The sequence below is a fragment of the Tympanuchus pallidicinctus genome, unplaced genomic scaffold (assembly GCF_026119805.1).
Source record: "Tympanuchus pallidicinctus isolate F22 unplaced genomic scaffold, pur_lepc_1.0 scaffold2, whole genome shotgun sequence".
In the NCBI taxonomy this organism is placed as follows: domain Eukaryota; kingdom Metazoa; phylum Chordata; class Aves; order Galliformes; family Phasianidae; genus Tympanuchus; species Tympanuchus pallidicinctus.
Genome location: NW_026294721.1, coordinates 7,854,099 through 7,874,260, shown reverse-complemented (window position 1 = coordinate 7,874,260; position 20,162 = coordinate 7,854,099). Strand labels below are relative to the sequence as shown.

The 20,162-nt window shown below is 37.2% G+C and overlaps 1 protein-coding gene across 6 annotated transcripts in view; it reads left to right on the top strand.

Moving 5' to 3' along the window:
• The window catches only part of ZFYVE28 (zinc finger FYVE-type containing 28), a 145,628-nt gene that overhangs the window by 104,637 nt on the left and 20,829 nt on the right, over positions 1-20,162 (top strand). For 3 of the 6 annotated variants that reach the window (XM_052682002.1, XM_052682001.1, XM_052682005.1), the window contains exons 8-9: positions 978-2,339; positions 11,470-11,574. In XM_052682002.1, coding sequence (XP_052537962.1) covers positions 978-2,339; positions 11,470-11,574 — 1,467 coding nt within the window. Of the gene's footprint in view, positions 1-977; positions 2,340-11,469; positions 11,575-20,162 lie in introns of those variants that run through there. The other 3 variants (XM_052682004.1, XM_052682003.1, XM_052682007.1) reach the window with 2 other exon arrangements.

Sequence of the window (20,162 nt, the reverse complement as noted above, 5' to 3'; positions counted from 1 at the left end):
AGTTGGCCATTTGACTAGCATGCAATAAGTATGTATTTCCAGGATTTGCAGATATTTTTGTCTTTACTAGGAGTATGTGAAACATTTAATAAATAGATCTGAGCAGTCAGGCTTTCTGCATCTCTAGAAGGGAAGCCGAACAACTCTGAGTGACCGGACTGCTGTTGGCAGGACACTTTTATGTGCAGCTTCTAATTTAGAAGCACAGTATAAGTCGAATTCAGATCTAAAAATGTGTACTACGTTGTTTTGAAGTTTTAAAGTTATAAGGCATTTAAACATAAGTCTCAACACTTTTTCAGGAGCTTGTAGTCCAAAACTTCATAATAATGGGGTTGCTTTATGTCTCCAGAAAACAGTTTAGTAAATGCTTTTAGGCCTGCCTGTCTTAAGATCATGCAAAAGTGTAGGTCCCTGATACTTTGTTCCATGTAGAAAGGAGACCCAATTTCCAGTCTTTATTTCACTGAATAGGCTTCTAGGATATCAGCGTTGTGTAAGTGATATTAATACTTTTAATGAGCTTTTTTAACCGATGGTGTAAGGGTGTGGAACTTTTACTGTATTCTGTCATGGAATAATTTTCAGGATCTAATAAAAAGGATGGCAAATTTATTTACTGATCAAATTTGCAAATTAAAAATTACCAAGTACGCCTGATTTGAGCAATGTTTTCATTCTAAGTAGTTGGCGAGATCTATTTTACTTTGATTTATGTTTTGGGGCTTCTTTGCAAGGATATAAATAATTTGGTACCCTGTATTTGCTTGAGTATTCTCAAATTGAGGCCCCAGCAGTGCCACGTGTTCTAAACATGAATGCAAAATGCTTTATGAGTTACGCAGTTGAAAGCATTCTGTGCTCCCATGTTCACTTTCTGGATTTCTGTACTGACAGTAAAAGCTTTTTTAAATTGTGTAATGTCAGTGCCTCCTGTGATTGTAAAAGCAATGTCACATGTATTTCTTTATTTTTAGGGATCTACTTCAGACATTAACTGAGGATGAACTGCACACACTGGAGCGTAACCTGTGCATCTCTCAAGATGTGGATTTTCCTGTCAGAACAGATCCTGAAGTACCCTCTGTCATTACACCAGGCATAACTGCAACTTTGCCAGCAAAGGAGCTCTCAGCAAAAGCTGAGAACACAGAGGCTGAGCTGGCTTGTTCAATGCAGTATGATGAACAGGAGCTGGAACAGCTGAATAGGATGGTACACAGAGTTGGAGATGAAATGTCTTCTCTGCTTTCCCCTCCAAGCATCTGTCAGTCTCCAGCTCACAGACCTAGCCTAAGAAATAGTTCCAGTGCAGAAGCTTCACCAACAAGACACCATCTTGACAATTTAACTGATGAAGAGGACAGAGTGTTTTTTATGGATGACCTAGATGGAGCAGGAGAGGCTCTTGCTGGGTTGGATTCAGTAAGTGATACTTTTGCTTGGGTGAATAACCCTTGTCACAATTCAGAACAGAACCTGCAATATAGAGACGCTCTACTGTATGAGAACGGTCAGCAAACAGAGGAAACTTTGCTTTTAAAAGACGCAGAAAGTGATGTCAGCAATAATAACAATATTGAAGACAGCAAACAGATGTCTGGCATCTCAGTTCAAAATTCATGCAGCTGTTTAGAAGGTCCGGATTCACAGTTATACCTCAATGGTTGGGATGCTTATGCTGATGATGCAGAAATGGCAGAAAGGATAGCTCACAGGACAGGGGGAATGAAAATATCTGCTACTGTGATATTCAATCCTAAATCTCCCTCTAGCTCAGAATCCCCAGTAACACCCGAAGCAGCTATTAATTGTGTTCCTGGATCTGCTAATCCATTAGCAAATGAGGAGGAGGATGAATCTCATAAACTCAGTATAGCTGCCACAAACTGTCTAATTAATTCCTGTGTGTGTTGTGGCAGCTGTGAAGACAGCAGGGAGGAGAGTGTGGAAGGTTTAAAGACTAAACATTCTGCAGGAGGTGTTGTAAATGCTTCGTACACATTAGTGAAGTCTAAGGAAATGGACCATGTAGATAGCCTGGACAATTCAGTCTCTGCACAGGAAACGTTAAAACCTGAAACGTCTGCTTTATTAGCAGAAAGAGACTTTGGCAGAGAAGAGCAAAATCTGCCCATCTCCTCTAAGTGCCTGGCACATTCCTCAGGTTCACAGGTAGGAGCAGAAAATGACTCTCAAGGAGAAGCAGAAAGCACTTCAAGTCAGCAGAAAAGGTGGGAGAAGAGAAAACAACTGTGTGAGAGAAAAGTGGAGAATAATGAAGATGCTGGTAGTGAAAGGACAGCCAAGGAAGATACAAAGTCAAGATCTAGTTCAAGGTAAGACCAACTTGATGGTTTGGTAGTAAGACTTGCATATAAATAAATCCTTCTCTCCTTGTTCTTTACTGATCTGTGTGTAATTATTGATTTGGAATAAATTTGTGTTGAAGGATTAAGTTTTTTATACATAATTTTACTGCAAGTAACTTTTTGCTAATTTTCATCAGCTTTTTTTTAGAAAACTAATGGAGAACAGCTGAGTTGGAAACCAAGTAGATTAATTTTCCCATTTTAATGTAACAAAAGATGTATTGCCATTGTACATTACCTGGCTGACTATATTTATTGCATTCTGCTGTTTTGCAGAAAAAAGTGTCTAGCAGATACTAAAAAGTTAAATTCTGCATCACTGCAGGGGATTAAATTGTGATTTAAATACATCCCAATTCTTAACTTCATTTAAGAAAACAGGGCTTATCTAATCAAGTTGCCTGTGGGCATGAGTGGATTTGTGAATACATGTCTTGAAGGAACTTAACAGAATGCAGACACAGCTTTTAAACTTTATTATACATTTTAACCCAAACTGGTAGAAGAGTAGAGGTCATAGATTAATGTTTGACACATTTTGTTAAGTTAAGGAACTTTATAACACTGAGAGACTATAATGTCTGTGAAAGGAAAAGCTATGCTTCAATTCAAGTTTAATTGGATGTTGGGATCTTATATACGTTTGTAGAAAGCCAAACTTTTTTTTTTTGCTGTTTTGTATTTTTATACTTATTTTTTCTTCCTCTTTAGAGAAATGACTTGTTTTTTAATGAATAATATTCTCAGTATCCGAAGCATTAATATCACAAAGCAGAGGGAAGAAATTAAATAACTTATTGTTGTCTTCCTTATTTCTGTGATAATTTTCTTTCTTTATGCCTTGCTTTGTCAGTAGTGAAGAGGATGTGTGGTGCAGGATTTCTCTCTTATTGTACGTGTACAGAGTTCAAGACAGCTTGAACCATGAAGCATTTCCACAATATAAAAGCTGCAGAAATAATCATTTAATAATGTTCCAAGTGAGTTGTGAAATATTTTGCTAGCTGTGGAAATGGAATTAAGAATTCTTTGGGCCAGAGTTGATTCTTCTTACAGGTACAATACAACTTAGCATGCTTAAAACTCAACTTTTGAAATGAAAACATTATTTTCTTCATTATTCTGAATGGTTGTGATATTAGGCTTTGCAAGTATGATCACAAATAGTGCCTCATAACTGAAATACTGTGTGGTTTTTATTTTAAGAAGTAATTGAGAAATCCTTTGACATTTAATGATTTTACAGCACTTCAAGTAGAATACTGTTGTATGCTTAATTACAGTGTCCTGATAAATTATGAATCTATCACACAGCTCAATTTGTCTAATATTTCTTTTTCCTTGGGTAGGATATTAAGTGGAGTTTGTGAGGGCAATTCTGTAAAATGTAATAAAAATATCTATCAGTGTCTTTCTAGCCTACAGTGAGTTTGTGTATGCAACAGCTTCTTTTCCAAGTCCTCCTGCAGTCCATGCCCTTTGGGACTTTGTAGATCTCAGTCATGCTTCACTGATAAGATTTGTCTTTGTGATTGGGGAAATCACAGCCTACTTGATCATTCTTTGTATTGAAGTTGTCCCATAACTGTAATCGTTCTTTTTGTCTTTCTCTAAACCTTTTTCTATTATACTGTTTTATTTTAGAGATAAGGGAATCAGAACTACACTTAGTCAAGATACGGGCAAACTGTTGATTTTTGCAGTGACCTCATCATTTTCTAAGGTTTTTCCAGTGATTCCTAATATTTGACTTTGGATTTTTTTGGCTTATTGCTGAGTGATGAGCTAGTGGTTTTTGCAGTTGTGTGCCAGCTCCCCAAATCCCCCTTCTGAGCTCGGAGACCATCGGTTTTAGTGAAGCTTTTCTCCCAGTGTTTATCAGTTGGGCTCCTGCCATTTTATTACCTGTTATCTGGTCTTCATGATCCTGTCCTGTTCCTCAGTCTGCCTTTGTTCTAATGCTCTTCAGACCTGCTTGTTCTCCCCATTTCTGCAGGACATAATATGAAAACAAAATCCCCTAAATGACCTCCTGCAATTTTGAAAAGTGCTCATTTAACAGCTCCTCCCACCTTGTGGACAAGAATTATTTATCCATTTGGGGACCTTTCCTCTTATACTATAGCCCCTTAATTATGATTTTGTATATTTTCCCCACTGCCTCTTCCACAGTTCCTTTATTAATTACAGCTAATTCTCTCTTCTCGTGATGGAGACGAGTGCCTCTGTTACTACTTGGGAAGAAGCATTCCATTTTGCCAGAAGTGGGGAAACTGAAATGAAAGGCATTTTGATGCTAGATTGTTGCTTCTTTACTGGAAACTATTCTGATGTAACTCCTCCAGTGTATTCTGTGGGAAATGGAAGTGCTGGGGGGGTCTATCAAGGGTATTAGCTTAAAAAATTGTGTGCATGTGTTGCTCCTTAGTTTTCAGATACATGTATGCCTATTTATGTGCTGGGTTCTTGCCTCTGAGTCACGAGTCATGCTATCAGCAAGAGAGATGTTGTAGGCGACTGCAAGCCCCCCCCACAGGATGTGACGCGATAGGCCCCTCTCCCTGCTCTATGATTGATGTGTGCCACGTGCCCTTAGGGGCGTAGACGAAGCACATAGGTTATATAAGCTAGAGTTCACGTGTAATAAACGCCATTTTGCTGTTCATCATATTGGTGACGTGCAGTCATTTGGTCCTGGCCTGGTTTTAGGTCAGTACGTAGGAGGCAATGCAACAGAGAGAGAGCTCAGAAAACACAACTTTGTCGACCTTTTCTTACTTACGCTACCTGAGTGGTGACTAATCACTGCTTTCCAATGGTATTTTTAAATTGGAAGATTGTATTAGGCTTCTGTGACTGCTCCCTGTTGCATGGTTGTGAATGCCAACTTAACCGAAGGGGAAATGTTTCAGACAGTGGATAATTCTCAAAATGATGGACCTATTAGCTAGAACAATAAGCAATCTAATATATATGGAATAGCTGCAGGGCATGCTCATTCATCACACTGATAAATGTATTTACTTTCTAGTTACTGTAACTCAGAAACTAGGAAAAGAAAATTTTCATTCCCTTGTCTGAATTAGGCAGCTATCAAATGTGTATGCTGTGATATAAACAGCTTCTTTTAGTGAACCTGCTCTTATTCAGCGCAATATGGTGTTATTAGTATAATTTCAATGATCCTGTCAGGTTATTAATCCTGTGTTTAATCCTTTAAGTCTGAAGTGCCTTGTATTTCTTGATCTAGCATCAATGTTCAGTGCAGCTTAAGGTAAAGATTAAACACTCTTCTGCTTAAGATCCAGGAAATGGTGTGTCCTTACTGCTTTGGGTCCTTTGCTCCATTATTTGTTGGCACAAAGAACACTGAGTTTTGTCAGCAGGGTTAATGTTATACAAATATGAGAGGCACTGGCAAAAATGTCATTGGTATCTGATCTGCTGCAGGTTTCTAAATGCTCATTTTGTCAGAATTTTCTCCCTCCATATTTCTGATGGAAGAATGTACAAGGACATATAAACATAAACACACTGTGTTTATTTTGTCTTTATTATGGTGTTATGGAAGTTTCTGGCTTTTTGTTTTTGTCAGTATTGGTTTGCCCTTGTAAAACTTGTGTTACTTCTACAGATACAGTAGGAAGTCATACTGACATGCTGTGGTAGCGTTTTTGTGCATCCGTCTTAAACACTTGGTTCTGTGGCATATTCCGTTTTCTATATACTGACCCATAACAATTTGTATGTAAAAAATTCTTAAATACAGTTCCTCTCCTTTCCTCTTTACATTTGTTATGTCTAACTTAAATTATACCTTTTTTTTTTCTTTTTCCTTTTCTTTTTTGCCATTTTCTGTGACCTGAACGTATCTGATGAGCACACTACTAAGGAGAACATCTCATCTGCATTCATTCTGCAAGTTCTAAGTGTATCCACTGGCCGCTAGATACTGACACTGTTCGCATTTCTTTGCGAAGGCTTAAAAAATAGCATAGCTTTGCCATATGCTTTTACAGTGTAAGGAAAAGGAATGAGACATCCTCCTTCAGAAGAACATGTTTTGTTATTTGCTGACCTATATTGCAATGCTACAATGACATAAATAATGTACTTTTCTACTTCTTGATATTCAACATGTCCCGTTGCTTAGCTTCACACTTCTGTAGTCTAAAAATTGTAAAACTAGAATATATTTTACATAGTTCTTTCCTCAGCATGTTAGAATGGCTTTGTAAAAAGGTGAATATTTGCTTTATACAGTAGTTGTTCTAGGTTTGGTGTTCTATTTTATTCACTCTAGCAACATGTGACGTGCTCACGTTTTCTTTAGGAAAACTTTAAAGATACTACAGTCATTCCACCACTATTAATGTATGGAAAGCAATTGTTTGAGTTTGGAGTTTGGCTAGAATTTACTTCAAAAAAATGATAGTAATAATTAAAAAATCCTTTTTTGCTTGTCTTCTAGTTTACAGCATTTGATTTTGTAAGTGGCTCCTCTATCAAAACTAGATTGATACAGCAATACAGAATAACTCGATTAAGTGTATTAAATTCTTGTCTTCCCTATAATATTCCTATCACAGGAAGACTTAAGAAGATTGTGCCTGTCTTCACTTGACAATTTGCCTCTTCCAGAAAAATTAATGGACAGCTGTGCTTGTTCACAAAAGCAAAAACATGTCTGCTTAGCAGGCTTGTATTGATTAGTCTTTTATGTAGCTGTTCAGGAGAAAGAATTTCTCATCAGCAAGAAGGAAACAGTAGCTGATTGGGGAAAACATACCAGCCTTCTGGTTGCAAAACTTTTCTTAAGCAGTCTTTTATCTGTCTGTTGATTGAAATTCCTTTGTTCCTCTGCTGGTATTCTGTTTCTTTGCAATGTAACCTTTTGTTCATGCAACTGGAAAAATTCAGATGTAACACAAGTAAGTTCTTTCAATCCCTCCTGCTCTGATTGATTTCTTTTTTTGACAATACAAGTCTGCAATTAAAAGTGACAATGTGTGACCTTGTCTGTTCAACAGGGAACAGATTCCATGTGGTATCTGATAACGTTACTGCTGTTGTGAAGTATTAGCATACAAATAAAAGGTGTCAGTAGAGCAGCTTTTTCCTCTTACTAGGTCCATATATCAAAATTGCAGCATCAGGGAACTGTATGAATTGACAACGTGCATACCTATATGTCTAGTTGGTAAAACAGAGTTTTGGAAGTCACTTGTCTGAGTGGGTTTGGTATTGCTGACACGAGGTGTCAGGGTTAGCTCTCATGTACTGTGAGACAGACCAAGAAGGGAAGTGCTAATTAACCAGTGTAATGTGGAATATAATTGTGACTCAAGTAATAAGGTGCATGAGGAAAGCATTCAGTGAGATGACGTGAGATTTATTTGAACTTCTGGGAGGGAAGAAACACATTCCAATAGGAAAGAGCACAAAAAAAAACAGGACAAAAGTGGCTTTGATTTATTCTTTTTTTTTTTTTTTTTAATTTTTTTTTTTTTTTTAAGCTTACCATAGTTGCAAAAAATACCAAAGATCAGCTGTAAGTGGTTTGGTCTGATGGCAGTGCATGAAAAGAGATCACCCCATGGCCCTTCGGTCTGTTGCTCAGATCTTTATTCTGTCTTTATCAGAAGTGTTGAATAATTTTATTTTGGTGAGTGTGGATGGTGTTTTATGCCATCCTAGAATGCAGTTTTAAAGTTAGCACAGTAGGCATTTAAGGCCTCACAAATGAAACAGAATTTTGCCACTTTATGTAATTGGAACACAGCCTCATGAGTCCTGCGAACGCAGAGGTCCAGCGCAACCTGGCACTGAGTTCACGTGAGTGTGAGATGCCATGAAGTTCAGCTCACACATGGGCTGGTGTAGGAAGCTGGAAGGAAGGAGGAGCTGCTCTGTGGGTCTGCAGGCTGCCACAGAACATGGCCTGTATGCACACACATGTCCCTTCCTATAATTGTGCTAATTGTGCTGGACACAGGCACCTTGCTAGCATCAGCTGTAACAGCAGCCACGAGTTGGGAAAAGCAGGTCAATTCACATCAGTACCTACAGTGTCAGGCAGGCACTAATGAGAAGAAAACTGTGCGAAGAGGTGTCCTGCATCTATGTGTACTGAGAAATAAAAATGTAGTGAATATGTCAGGAATCTGTTCTTAAAAAGTTATTTTATGTAGTCCTGAGAAAGGCATAAAGCAGACTTCTCATTATTCGATTTCCATTTCTTGGTACTGAATAAACACAGAATATCTGGCTCTGAAGCACTCCAGTATGAATATCAAGTAGAAATAAATATAAATAGTAAATATTTTCTGGTAGAAAAATTCAATCTCTAGTGGTACAAATAAGTGCGAAAAATATTTGCAGAGTGTAATTATCTAAATGGTGTGGGTTTTTTGTACAAGAAACTGACCTGTGTGGGCAGGGTTTGTGTAAAGCATCTCCAAACAACATTACCAAGTGGTCACTGACAGCTGGGTGAGATCAGCAGGTGGCTCCACCTGGCCAGGCTCCTACAATGAGTGAGAGATAAAGCAGAGGAAAACGAGGGCTTTATGAGGCAGTGGCAATCAGCTTTAAGGCTTAAAAATAGACGGGAAGTGGAACTGAAGAGAGAAAATTATGCTAGCTGTTACAGCTAACCAATGGTCATAGGTGACTCAGACATCCATGAAAGTGAAAATAAAGGTATTGTTAAGATTTTTGATAATGTGCCACCCATCTTATACCATTCAATTCTGTGGTTCCTCCTTATGCTTATCTACCATCAGGTCCCAGTCCCTTGTGCTCCAGCCTTCATCATTTTGCCTTCTGGCTTGGACCACGCTATCCAAGAAATCAGTTGAGGACTGAAGGTGATATTGCTCTTGGGACAGAGTTGCTAAAATCTCTTTGCAGAGAGATGATACTTAGGGTGGTGCTGGTTTGCTTTACTCATCTTTTAGCCTGAAGCGTTTAGGTTACAGAAACGTATCTCGCTCTTATACAAAGGAAAAGAGCTGCCTGTTGCTATTGAATATAACTGAAAAATTAAAATTCTAAAAAAAATAAGAAAAATCACACACAACCTATGAAAGTGAATTGAATTTAGGTTTTTAAGTAGTCTCATGGTTTTGTTTTGCGTACTGTTTTGGTAAAATATACTTGCACTGGATTTCAAACATATCAGGCACAGCTTAACTCTCAAGGAAGCACTCAAAGATAAATAACAAACCTTACCTTTCTCAGAAGTGTTACTGCCCAAATCAGCAGGGAGGATTGCTGGACTACAAAAATCTGGAAATGATGGGGAGGTGAAAGAACAAAAGGAGATGCTGAATTTGCTAGTTGTTTTCTGGTGCTGCTGTTTAAAGATTACTTTATTCTGAATTATACATTTCATCTTTGCAAGACAGCTTCTCCTGCTCAATCATGCTGTGAAATCGCATTCTAATGTTGTTTTTTTTTTACATCTTTTGCATAGATAGCAAAAGTACATTCTACTGGCATGACCATGTTGTAAGATTGGATGCCTAAGGTGATGAGGTATAAAAGTGGAAGCCTTTATTTAAATGCGTGCATATCTTCATAATGAGCAGAATTAACAAGGAATATTATATAAAATGAATAAAAGTTAAAAAGATTTTTGTTCAAGTCTGATAAATTATTTCCCAATTGCAACAGTCCTCCTTTTAACCAAAGCATATTATACTTGGAATTTGTTTTCAAATTGGCAATCAGAAAGGAAGTACGTGAAGGGGTCCATTTTGCAAGTGATTAGTGGGAGGTATGCAAACAAATCCTATTATTCCATAGAGGGATTAGAGCACATACCTTCTGTATGCTGCTTTGAAGAATTTCTTTCAAGCATTCTTCCAGACTTTTAGCTGCAAAAACAGCTACAATAGTAAATTTGGTAGAAGAAAAGAATTTGGAACGCAACTGGTTTGAACATGTAGCCCACATGCTCCTACAATTCAGTCAAGCCTAAGAAATCTGATAGTTGTGGAGGAGCGAGGTAAAAGAATTGTGATCTATTTGATTCTTTCTTTTAACTACAGATATTTCTTACGTCTCTCTCTGTGTTTTCCAAATATTCCTTTTGGCTGAATTTTTGAGTTCAGCAGCCTTGAGTGATTCTTCTGCGCTGCCTAGAGCTAATACGGCTTTGATGCATTTGCTCAAGATTACATACTTTCGTATCTTCTATAATTTAATTTTCCTCTGCTTAGTGCACTTTTCAGTAGCTGAGCACTAAATTGTTATTGAAACGAAAAATTGGTCTTTTCAATTGAAAACTGGTTTTCAAGACCAGTTATGAAACTACTTTTAACCTCCTAATCCCAGTTTGTGTTGATAATGTGACATGAGATCTGAAGCAACATACCATTTAAAGGTTTTTCATCAGTCCCGAGATGACAGAAGCAAGTTATATACCATTAACTGAAGTTATACATGTTCTTTGATTCAGTAGCTAGTAGATTTCCTTTAACAAAGTTTCCATGCTTTGTCATAGGACTTCTACTTTGTGCTCATCTGGTTGATGTAGAGCCACAGGCTAGAGATGAATGCATAGCAAGTCTTCATCTCCTTTACTAAGAGTCAGCTGTCTACTTTCTCATGGACTTTTTCCTTCTCATTCTCATTCTGTGGAAATCTTGACCAAAGCTGTGGTATTTCAGAAGTTCTTGGATCTTATTGATGAAGATGATCTTGCCTTGAAGCATACAGTGACTTTATGGACCTCCAGTGATGTTATGCCTTTGTTATAAGATTTAAAAGAGTGTGGATGCACTGTTCTGTCTATGGCTTATGAAAACGCAAGATCCTTGGTTCTTTCCTGAATGATTGAACTGTATGTCAAAAGCTAAACTGAGGATTTTTATAAAATGTGTGCTCACCAGCTTTGCCAAATTGCCTGTCCCTTTGGGAAGAAACCAAGATAGATATCACAAAGGAACAAAAATACACTTATCAATTTACTTTTAATTCTGTGACAATTTAAATCAATGACAACCCACATGTTACCACACTGCTGTTTTTTTGTTTTTTTTTTACCTTTGTTCTTTTCAGCAGTTCATTTTGTTTCCATATGTTTTTTCAGTTCTCAGGATGGCTTACGTGATTCCCCCCTCAGCTCCATCTCCAGCAGTGACTATGAGAGTGTTTCTGTCACTACATGTAGTCTCTCCAGCATATACGCTCTGAGGTAATAACTCCCTTCACAGTCAGATTTGACTAATTGTATTGCATTATGGTTGGTTGAAAATTTTCATTGAGTTAACAATCAAGTGACAGCAACACTTCTGAATATTCTTCCTTTTGAACAGCGGATGCTTTTTTTCCCCAGCAGTTCTCTTTAGCACTGTTGCAAGTAAGAGGCAACTATTTTCAGAAAAGTTTTAATGCATGTTTCATTGAATTATATGCTGTTTCAGTGACCTTCCTCTTATTTGTCCGTGTAGAATTTCTTGAGAGTCTGAAGGTTTTGGCTTGAACTGCATCAAATATCTGTCTTAGGTCTTGCCTTTTTAGAAAGCATGTTGGTTTTTTTTCCATTTAAATTCACTTAGTGAAGAATGCAGTAGTAAAGTGAGACTTGCATGCCAGACAGATAACTATAGTATAACTTCCAATGCTTTTTTTGGCTAAAGTTGTTAAGAATACTAATTTTACCTTCTCATCTTCTGAGCCTGCATGTGAGGGTTTTAACTTCAGTTTGTTTTGCACAGAACGCCTACAGCAAATAATAGAGAAATAAAGATTAGGGAAAAAAGTTACTGAAGCCTGATTTATTTGACTGTTTTCAAGGTATGTATGCCATACATGTATGTCATGTATTGCATGCATTCTACTCAATAATACTGTTACTGTGGTAAAGGTAGAGAGGATACCACAATTTCAGTCAAGATAAATCTTCCACCGCTACTCATCTCCTCTTTTTTCATCCATTTATCTCTACAAAGTGCTTCATTTTAACTCCAGGAATGCCTGATTTTTGTATAGAGAAAAAGAAGGCAGTAAAAGTGATACAGAAAATATTGCATAAAGTAATAAGTATTTTTAGGATATTCTCACCATCAGGCTCAATATCTTTATATGTCCAAATTTTAAAAGGTCTCATAAGGAAAGGAAGATGCAGCATATCTGTTTTTGAAATACACTAACTTTTAACTGTTCTTCAAACAAGACACTATTTGCCAACATGAAGTGGTTGCCCTCTGCTAAAGACAGTGGCATGGAACAAACAGTTTGACACAGGACTATTTGAACGGACAACAGAAATAACCTCAATTATTCCTTGGGCATATCTGAAGTAAAATAAATGAGTCTTCCTTCATTATGCACAATGCCTTTTTTTCAAGGCCTTACTATGCTGCCTTTGTATGTTGATACTGTACTTGTCACTGTGTTCAGTTATCCTGATGATTAAATAAACTAGATCTCTCTCTTCTCTTTTTTTTCCTCTTTTTTTCTTAAGGTTTAATTTACAAGACAATGTTTTTGTATTTGAGCTTTTGCCCAGTGGATTATAGCATTATATCATCCCCAGGTGTCATGTAGGAATTCAAGTTATTAATTTTTCTGTTTCTCATTGATATTGCCAGAAATCTAGCTATTGTAGTTAATGAGCCTATAGAAACAGTTAGGTGCCTGCTTGACTATACAGGTGTGAATTGATTTCTCCTTTTGAAATGCTTACATGGCTTAATTTGGAAAAAAAAAGAAAAAAGAAAAAGAAAAAAAAAGAAAAAGAAATAAAGCTCCCAAGTCTGACTGCTTCAGAGAAGTTCCTACATCTTTGTGCGTAAAAATGGAGTATTCAGCATATCTCTTTATATTACATTTCAGAATTATTTTTACAGGCCTCACTATTATCTTGCATTGTATAGTGTTCTCTTAAGCTATGGAACAACTTATACTGAATTATGTTATCTATCTACCACAAAAAGAATGCTCTTTGCGAAGACTATCCAAATGTTCTTATCTGAAATAACCAAACTCCCCCTGATGTCATATGCCTGCTCAAAATAATACCTAAAATATTTTTTTCTTTTTTGGTTAGCGGAAGAGTTAACATACAGTGTTGAATGAACTAGTTTATTAAATAGCATAAATGTGATGGATTTGAAACGGTGAAGTATGGCAGGTATGAAATTCCACTTATCTGTGCATGCATTGTTTTCCAAGCAGAGAACCAAAGGGAAAATTCCCACTCCATACTCCCTAGAGCACAGTTTGACTCATGCTTCATTGTTTGCTGTTTTATTTATAATTGGGAAGAAAAAGCACTGTAGGATCCAATTGGGATCCTATAAAGGAGGCACCTTCAAATCTTCTCCATCTTCAATCAGTGCTGTGTAGTTTTCTGAGCTAGATTCATCCCTCCCAACTTTATGCACCAGACCAATAAACCTCAATCAGAAGTTTTGTTGCTCTAGGTTCCCTGTTTTATCAAGGGAGAAAAACAATTCTTAGATGTGTTTTATTCAAATGCATCTACAGTACAAAGTTTGAGGCTTAAACCAGAACTGTAATTATTTATTTTTATTACTGACTGTCTTGATGAAACATTTGCCTGTAGAGTATGAGTTGAGGGGCAAAAAAAGAAAGTACAGAAGATTCCTAAGAGGTTTTGTTAATGAAGTTTGATTTGTTTATTTCACTTGTAGCATATCTGGTTTGATGGTTAAACTGGAGGTTAAAATAAAACTTTCAGAAGTTAAACTGTCCCTGATCAGAAAATATGTTGCAAAATGTATACAGATCTGAGATCCCTATATGTAAGTATCCAACTTTCTCAGTGAAGAGTAAATATACTCTATGTATTTCAGAAAGTCCCAGAGAAACCACATTTTTATGCAGACTCGTGGGTTTTCATCATCTTTCTCTTACATCAACGTGAATGTGGACTAATACAGCCTACTTAAGTGCAAATTAGGTGTTTGTAACTACAGCAGGGAAGCGGCAATTGCTCCACTGTTTATATTAGCTCTGTGAAATGGTGCATCCAGGTTCTCCTCTTTACTGGTATCTGTTTCCTGGATGTAATTTTTAGAGCAATTTTTGATATAACTTATTGTAGATAGGCAGCTATTGCTTCAGTACAATGCTGGGAGCTTATCCATTTCATAGTTAGGAGTACTAAAGCCAGTGGCTTTTAAAAATAAACTGTTTGTAGAAATTTGTTTGTCTGTCAGTTTTCTTCAACATGCATTAAAATTATCAGGCAGGATCCTGAGGGAGCCATTAATTTGAGTGGAAACAGAGGTGAAGGCTATTTGTGTGCTAACTGAATGAGATAACTTGATATGCTTAAAGCCAAGAATGAACCAAAGTTCTTTGAAAGACTGGAGCTGAAAATGGCCATGAAACACAACTTTTTGGAATAATGAAGGGGGGGGGGGGGAAATGAGGCAGAAGAAAAACAAGTAGCTATAATTATTTGACTTCAAACCTTTTTGGAGCTCGTTGTCAAAAATGAAGCAAAGGAAGAAGAAACACCAACAAATCTGCTTTCAAGTAATTTGTCTGCCTAAAGAACATGGTAAAGCCTACTTCTTCATTTTGGGGTTATGAGAAGTATGATAAGTCAGTAAATGGTAACTTTAAAAAGTAACTTTTCAAAGCAACCTTAATGATGTAATAGATACCTTCACTGGTCACTTTTTTTTTTTTTTTAGGTATATCCCTGTGTCCTGAATACCAATATTTTGTAGTGTTCTTTTTGTGTCATTACAAGAATTGGTGGTGAATTTTTAGCCTGTGTTATGTACAGTTTATAAGGGAAGTATCTAACATGTATTGTGGCTCAAGCCTGTGCCAAAGCAGCAAGATTCTGCCAGCAATTAGAGCAGGATGTTTGTCTGTTTGTTAGAGTATTTGTATCTGCATGCATTGGGCCGAGCCCAAGATTGCTGGATGTAGTTGAAGAATGTCATTTACTGTCTCAAATAATTTCAGTATATCCCTGTTTGAATGAACACGTTCATGTGAAACAGGGTTATCTCAGTATACAAATGAGAAAGATGAGATTTTGGTTATCTGCTTCAAAGCCTGCAAGGACCTGCCTTGCCAGCCAGCTCCTGTTGGTTGGGCCTTTCCTTACAAACACACACATTACACTGTTTTTCTTCAGCAGAACTCAGTGCCTCAGTGGGAACATGAGAAGTCAACAGAACTTAGTTGTTCAGCTGGACTTGAAGGAGAATTCATTTCCTTCATCTTTTGGTCCAATGTTAACCATTAATCTGTCCTATGAAAACTACAGCACAGATTATTTGCCCACAAGAGATGGCAACTGCTCCTGGGGTTGGTCAAGGAGGTAATAGTGTGGAGGACAACAAATGTGCCACCAGTCTGTTTCTGTTGGTCCGTCACAGTCAACCGAATAATCTGTGTCTCCAAATCTTCCCTCTTGCAGTTTTATAATTGCACTTGTTTAAGCTGTGCAGAATAACAGATGAATTCAGAATTCACTTTAGTGGGAGTTTTTGATTTGATCAATTTCTTTAGATTTTCTCTCCTCCTTTTCCCCTCTTTGTGGAAAGGCTGCTCATTGACAGTTGGATTAGGTGATCTTAGTGATCTTTTCCAACCTTAATGCTTCTAAAACTGGCAGAAGATTGATGAGAATTGCAGTATACTGTACTGGAATCACAGAAATAAAAAGCTCAGTGGGAAATGTTGTGGGACAGGAAAGGGTTCTGTACCTTAAGAAAATTAAAATGACTTCTGAAATAGATGCTATTGCTTCCTAATGGTTTTGAGCTACAAATTTTCAGTCCATGTTTCAAACACTGTGAGTCCGTGCTGCTTTGTATAGCTCTGTCATTCAAGCAGTGTGAGGGCAATTAATATGCATATTAATACCATCATAAGCAGACTGCTGTGGGGACTCTCTTTGCTTTGCAGCTAAATCCCTTGCCCCAACAACCAGCTGAGCAGTACCAGCAAAACAAACCCGTCAGCGCTGATGAGGTCTGTCAGCTTTTCCTTGATTTCAGTCAGTAGTGAGGCATATGTGAGTGCAGCAGATGTCTCTGGTTTCTCACTGCCAGCATCCTTCTTGATGTGTTTCATGCCATTTTCTTCTTCATCCTGCAAGACAAAAATTAAATCTCCAAACAGTGCAGCATTTTCTAAAGTTAGTGTTCCCTTACATAGGAAATTTTGTAAGATATTTCTGGGTAAATTATATGTATAGCTTTGTCTCCAGTAAGAAGAAGTTGATGCAGATTTTTTCTCCAGGAGTGAACCAGGCGTCTTGTGTGAGCAACTTGTTAACAAGTGCTTGCTACAGTGAGAAGTGAAAAACACAGTTGGCAGTTGTTTGTTGGTGAGGTTTTGTTTTGTTTTGTTCTTTCATTACTGAAATGGTAAGGTTCATATTTTAAAGACGTTAAAATGCCCAATATGCTTGAAGTGATTTAAATATAAAATGTGTTACTCTCTGTGTAAAAGAAGTGAAATAAAGGCAATATTTTAACCTGAGTAGCATCAATGGTAGAGGCAAGCAGTCTGTTCTAGCAAAACTGCTAAATACCCCCACACTTGCCATTGTGGGGCTGTATTCCAGCCAGCATGTTTGGCTGGAAGCAGGCACAAAGTGATCATAAAGGGTTAGTATTTGTGTTCCTACATAGCTCAATTGTCATTTCCATTTTTAGTAATTTGGCCACATTTAAAATTATGTTCATTTTAATGACGTGTAAAATCTGCTGTTGAATATCACTTGGTGTTCTCTGTGCTTCTAATGGAACAAAGATTGTTGCCTCGCAGAAATTAGATTCTCTTTCACAGATTTTTTTTTAAATGCCCCCAAAAAAACTTAGAAAAGCATGTTTGGGAGTTTTGAGACTGTGTAATTAACCAAAATCACTATAGCAACTGCAGGTTTCCAGGTTGTTGAATTTTTTAGCAATGCGTAAAACCAAGGTTCTATTGAAAGAAAAAATACAGCAGCGTTGAAGCTGAAAAATGAAGAGAGAGAGATTTTCTAATTACGATTTTAAAGCTCCACCTAATACTGTGATTAGATTTTCTCAGCTTTGATTCCCGTGACTGGATACAGAATTCCTGTGGGATTTGCATGCTTTAATGCTTCACCTCTATGTTTTCTATAACCTTTTGTGAGAACTGAAGGAGGTGATAGGAAAACCTTCTGCTGATAAGCTTCTCCATCACTAAGATTTCTTTGTGCTGCAAACTGTTTTCCAGTGCCTCTTCTCCATCTCTGTGTCTGCCACACACAGCAGTAGTAACTAGAGAGTTTCTGCTGGAGTTGGATGCTAAATTACTTCACTTTAAGTTAAACTATACAGTATAATTGCTTGCGTATTACAGAGGACTGCAATACTATCAAAACTGCTGAAGAGCTGTATGATATGACTTTGCCACTGGAAATGTTTGTCTGTGACATCAAGTATCCAGGGCAATATGTTCCTGGATAAGACAATAAGTTCTGGATAAGACATGAAAAGCTGGGACTGCTGCTTTTCTACCATCATAAGATACCAGAGCTGGTGTTACAAACCATTTCTTCGTAAGCACTTAACTTTTTCTATTTTTCACTCTCAGTTTTTTCAGTCCAGGATTATTTTTGAAGTTTAAGTATTTCTAATCTCTAATCTTGTTATTTTTCATTTGCAACATGAGTGAATGTTTGAGAGCTTTAAATGCATGTTTGATTACTGGGAAGCATTAGAAACAGAACATCATGGTGGAATTGGGAAAATCTTAGTAGAACCTAAGCAATTCTAACTTCTTATGTTTTCATTTCTATTTTTTTCTTGAATGTTCTTATCTTGCAGATCTTATCCTTTTTTGGTTTGAATTTTAAGAAAAGTACTAATTATAGTACTTTGCATGTACCTGATATTTAATTTGATGGTAAGAAAGCAGCTGCACTTAATAGTGCTCTAAGCAATATGTTCTTATTCCTATAGACATTTCATAACAAATAAAAAAATGTGCTTTGGAAGACTGCAGTATCCAAGACAGTACCTCCTGGGCTGGCCATGGCATTCATTTTAATTCCCGCTTGGCGTACAGTGTCACGGCATCCTTCTGAAAACCTAGGCTGGAGCGGTAATGGGTTTTGAATAAGGCAGTTGTGTAGGTAGAGTTTCTTGCAATGGATCTGCTTAGCAACGTGGTACTTCAACAGGTGTGCCTTTTCAGAAGTCCAACATGGTATGCAGAACAACAGTGCTCTTCGGTTTGAGAAGCTAAAGGAAGGATTCAAGATGACTTTCCAATGGAGCAGGTAGCTGTTGAGGCTGCCAGGTTGTGGGTAGAGGTTGTTCTTGTTGACTTCAAATTCAGTTTCATCTGGTTGAAGATATCAGTTGGAACACTGAATCACTCTGTTTGCCAAATTATTTATTTTAGTTTGGTCACCTCAGCAGGGGCAAAAAAAGGCTAAGAAAGAGCTTCTGCAAGTCTTGCAGTTATAGAAAAATACTTGTACTGTGGACTTCAAAAGGCAGACAGCAGATATGGCTTAGAGCATGTGTCCTGGTATGTATAGAGCTGGTCACAGGTGGTACATGTGTTAATACTGCAGTGCAGTTGGGTTGCCAAGCTAATTGCTAGAGGTGTTTGCATGCTGTTGTACTAGTCATTTCTCAAGGCAGTAAAGTTTTGAAGACTTGGGAACACTTTCAGGTATTTTTTTTCCTCCTCTTTTGTCTTCTTTCTTAAAATAGAGAGAAAATACATAAGAAATTGCATACAAGAGCCCTCTTGCCTAAGTATAATACTAGGGTAGAAAGTCAAGAAATAGAGTTCTGAATTAAAGCTTTTTTAGTCTGCTTTAAATGTAGTTTCTGAGATCATTGATTAAAATACGTGTATGCTATTAGGCGAATAATGAGACATGTTCTGAATTTGGTTTAAATGACTCCACAATTGAGTGTGTAGCCACCCACTTCACTTAAAATAAATGTAAGAAGCCATTAATCTCATCATAGGTTCCCTCCCAATCATATCAAAACTAGTAGTTGCTAGAAACAAAAAAGTTTTTGCCTACTGTTTATTGTAATTTCCTTTTTTTTTCTTTTTTTTTTTCTTCTTTTTTTGTGAAAAAGAAATACCAGAGAAAAACGCAGGATAGGAACTGGTAATTTTTTTTTTTCTTTCTTACATGAAGTCACACTTTTCTTCTTCAAACCCCTATCATTTTCCTGTTGTCATTCCTCACATATACAACCTTTACCTTTCCCCAGCTATTGTGTGTGATCTTTCAGATGGTCTTTGGAGCAGTCGTCTCTTCTTTTTGCAGAATGGAACATGATGCTGACAGCAGCCTTCAGGCACTTACAAAGTGCACAAGCAAGTAAGAGTAATAGCTTAGGAGAGGTAATTGCAGCTCAGTGATGGGGTTTCCAGTTACAGCCTACGCAAGCATCAGTGGGATGGATGCAGCAGCTGCCCAAGTAGTTCTAGCAGCTCTCTTCAGACAATAGCAGACTTGCCCACAAAAAGGGATTTTTCTTTTACTTAAAATGTAAGAGAATTTGGATGAAAGAGAAAAAAAGCTTAAATACTGCATGTTGGAGAAGTGTGTGTTATTGATATTAGACACAGAGCACAAAGTGGATGTCTTAATAAATTCTGTATGATCAAAAATGAAAGCGAGGCAGCTCATGAGGAAATTGAGGAAATAGTATGTAAGTATTTAAGACCAAGTATTTGAAACATGCATATAGGGAACTTTTTGTACGTAGTACAGCTCTATGTTTATAAGATGTTAAAAAAAATAAGCATTTTGAACAGTGAACATGAGAGGACAGT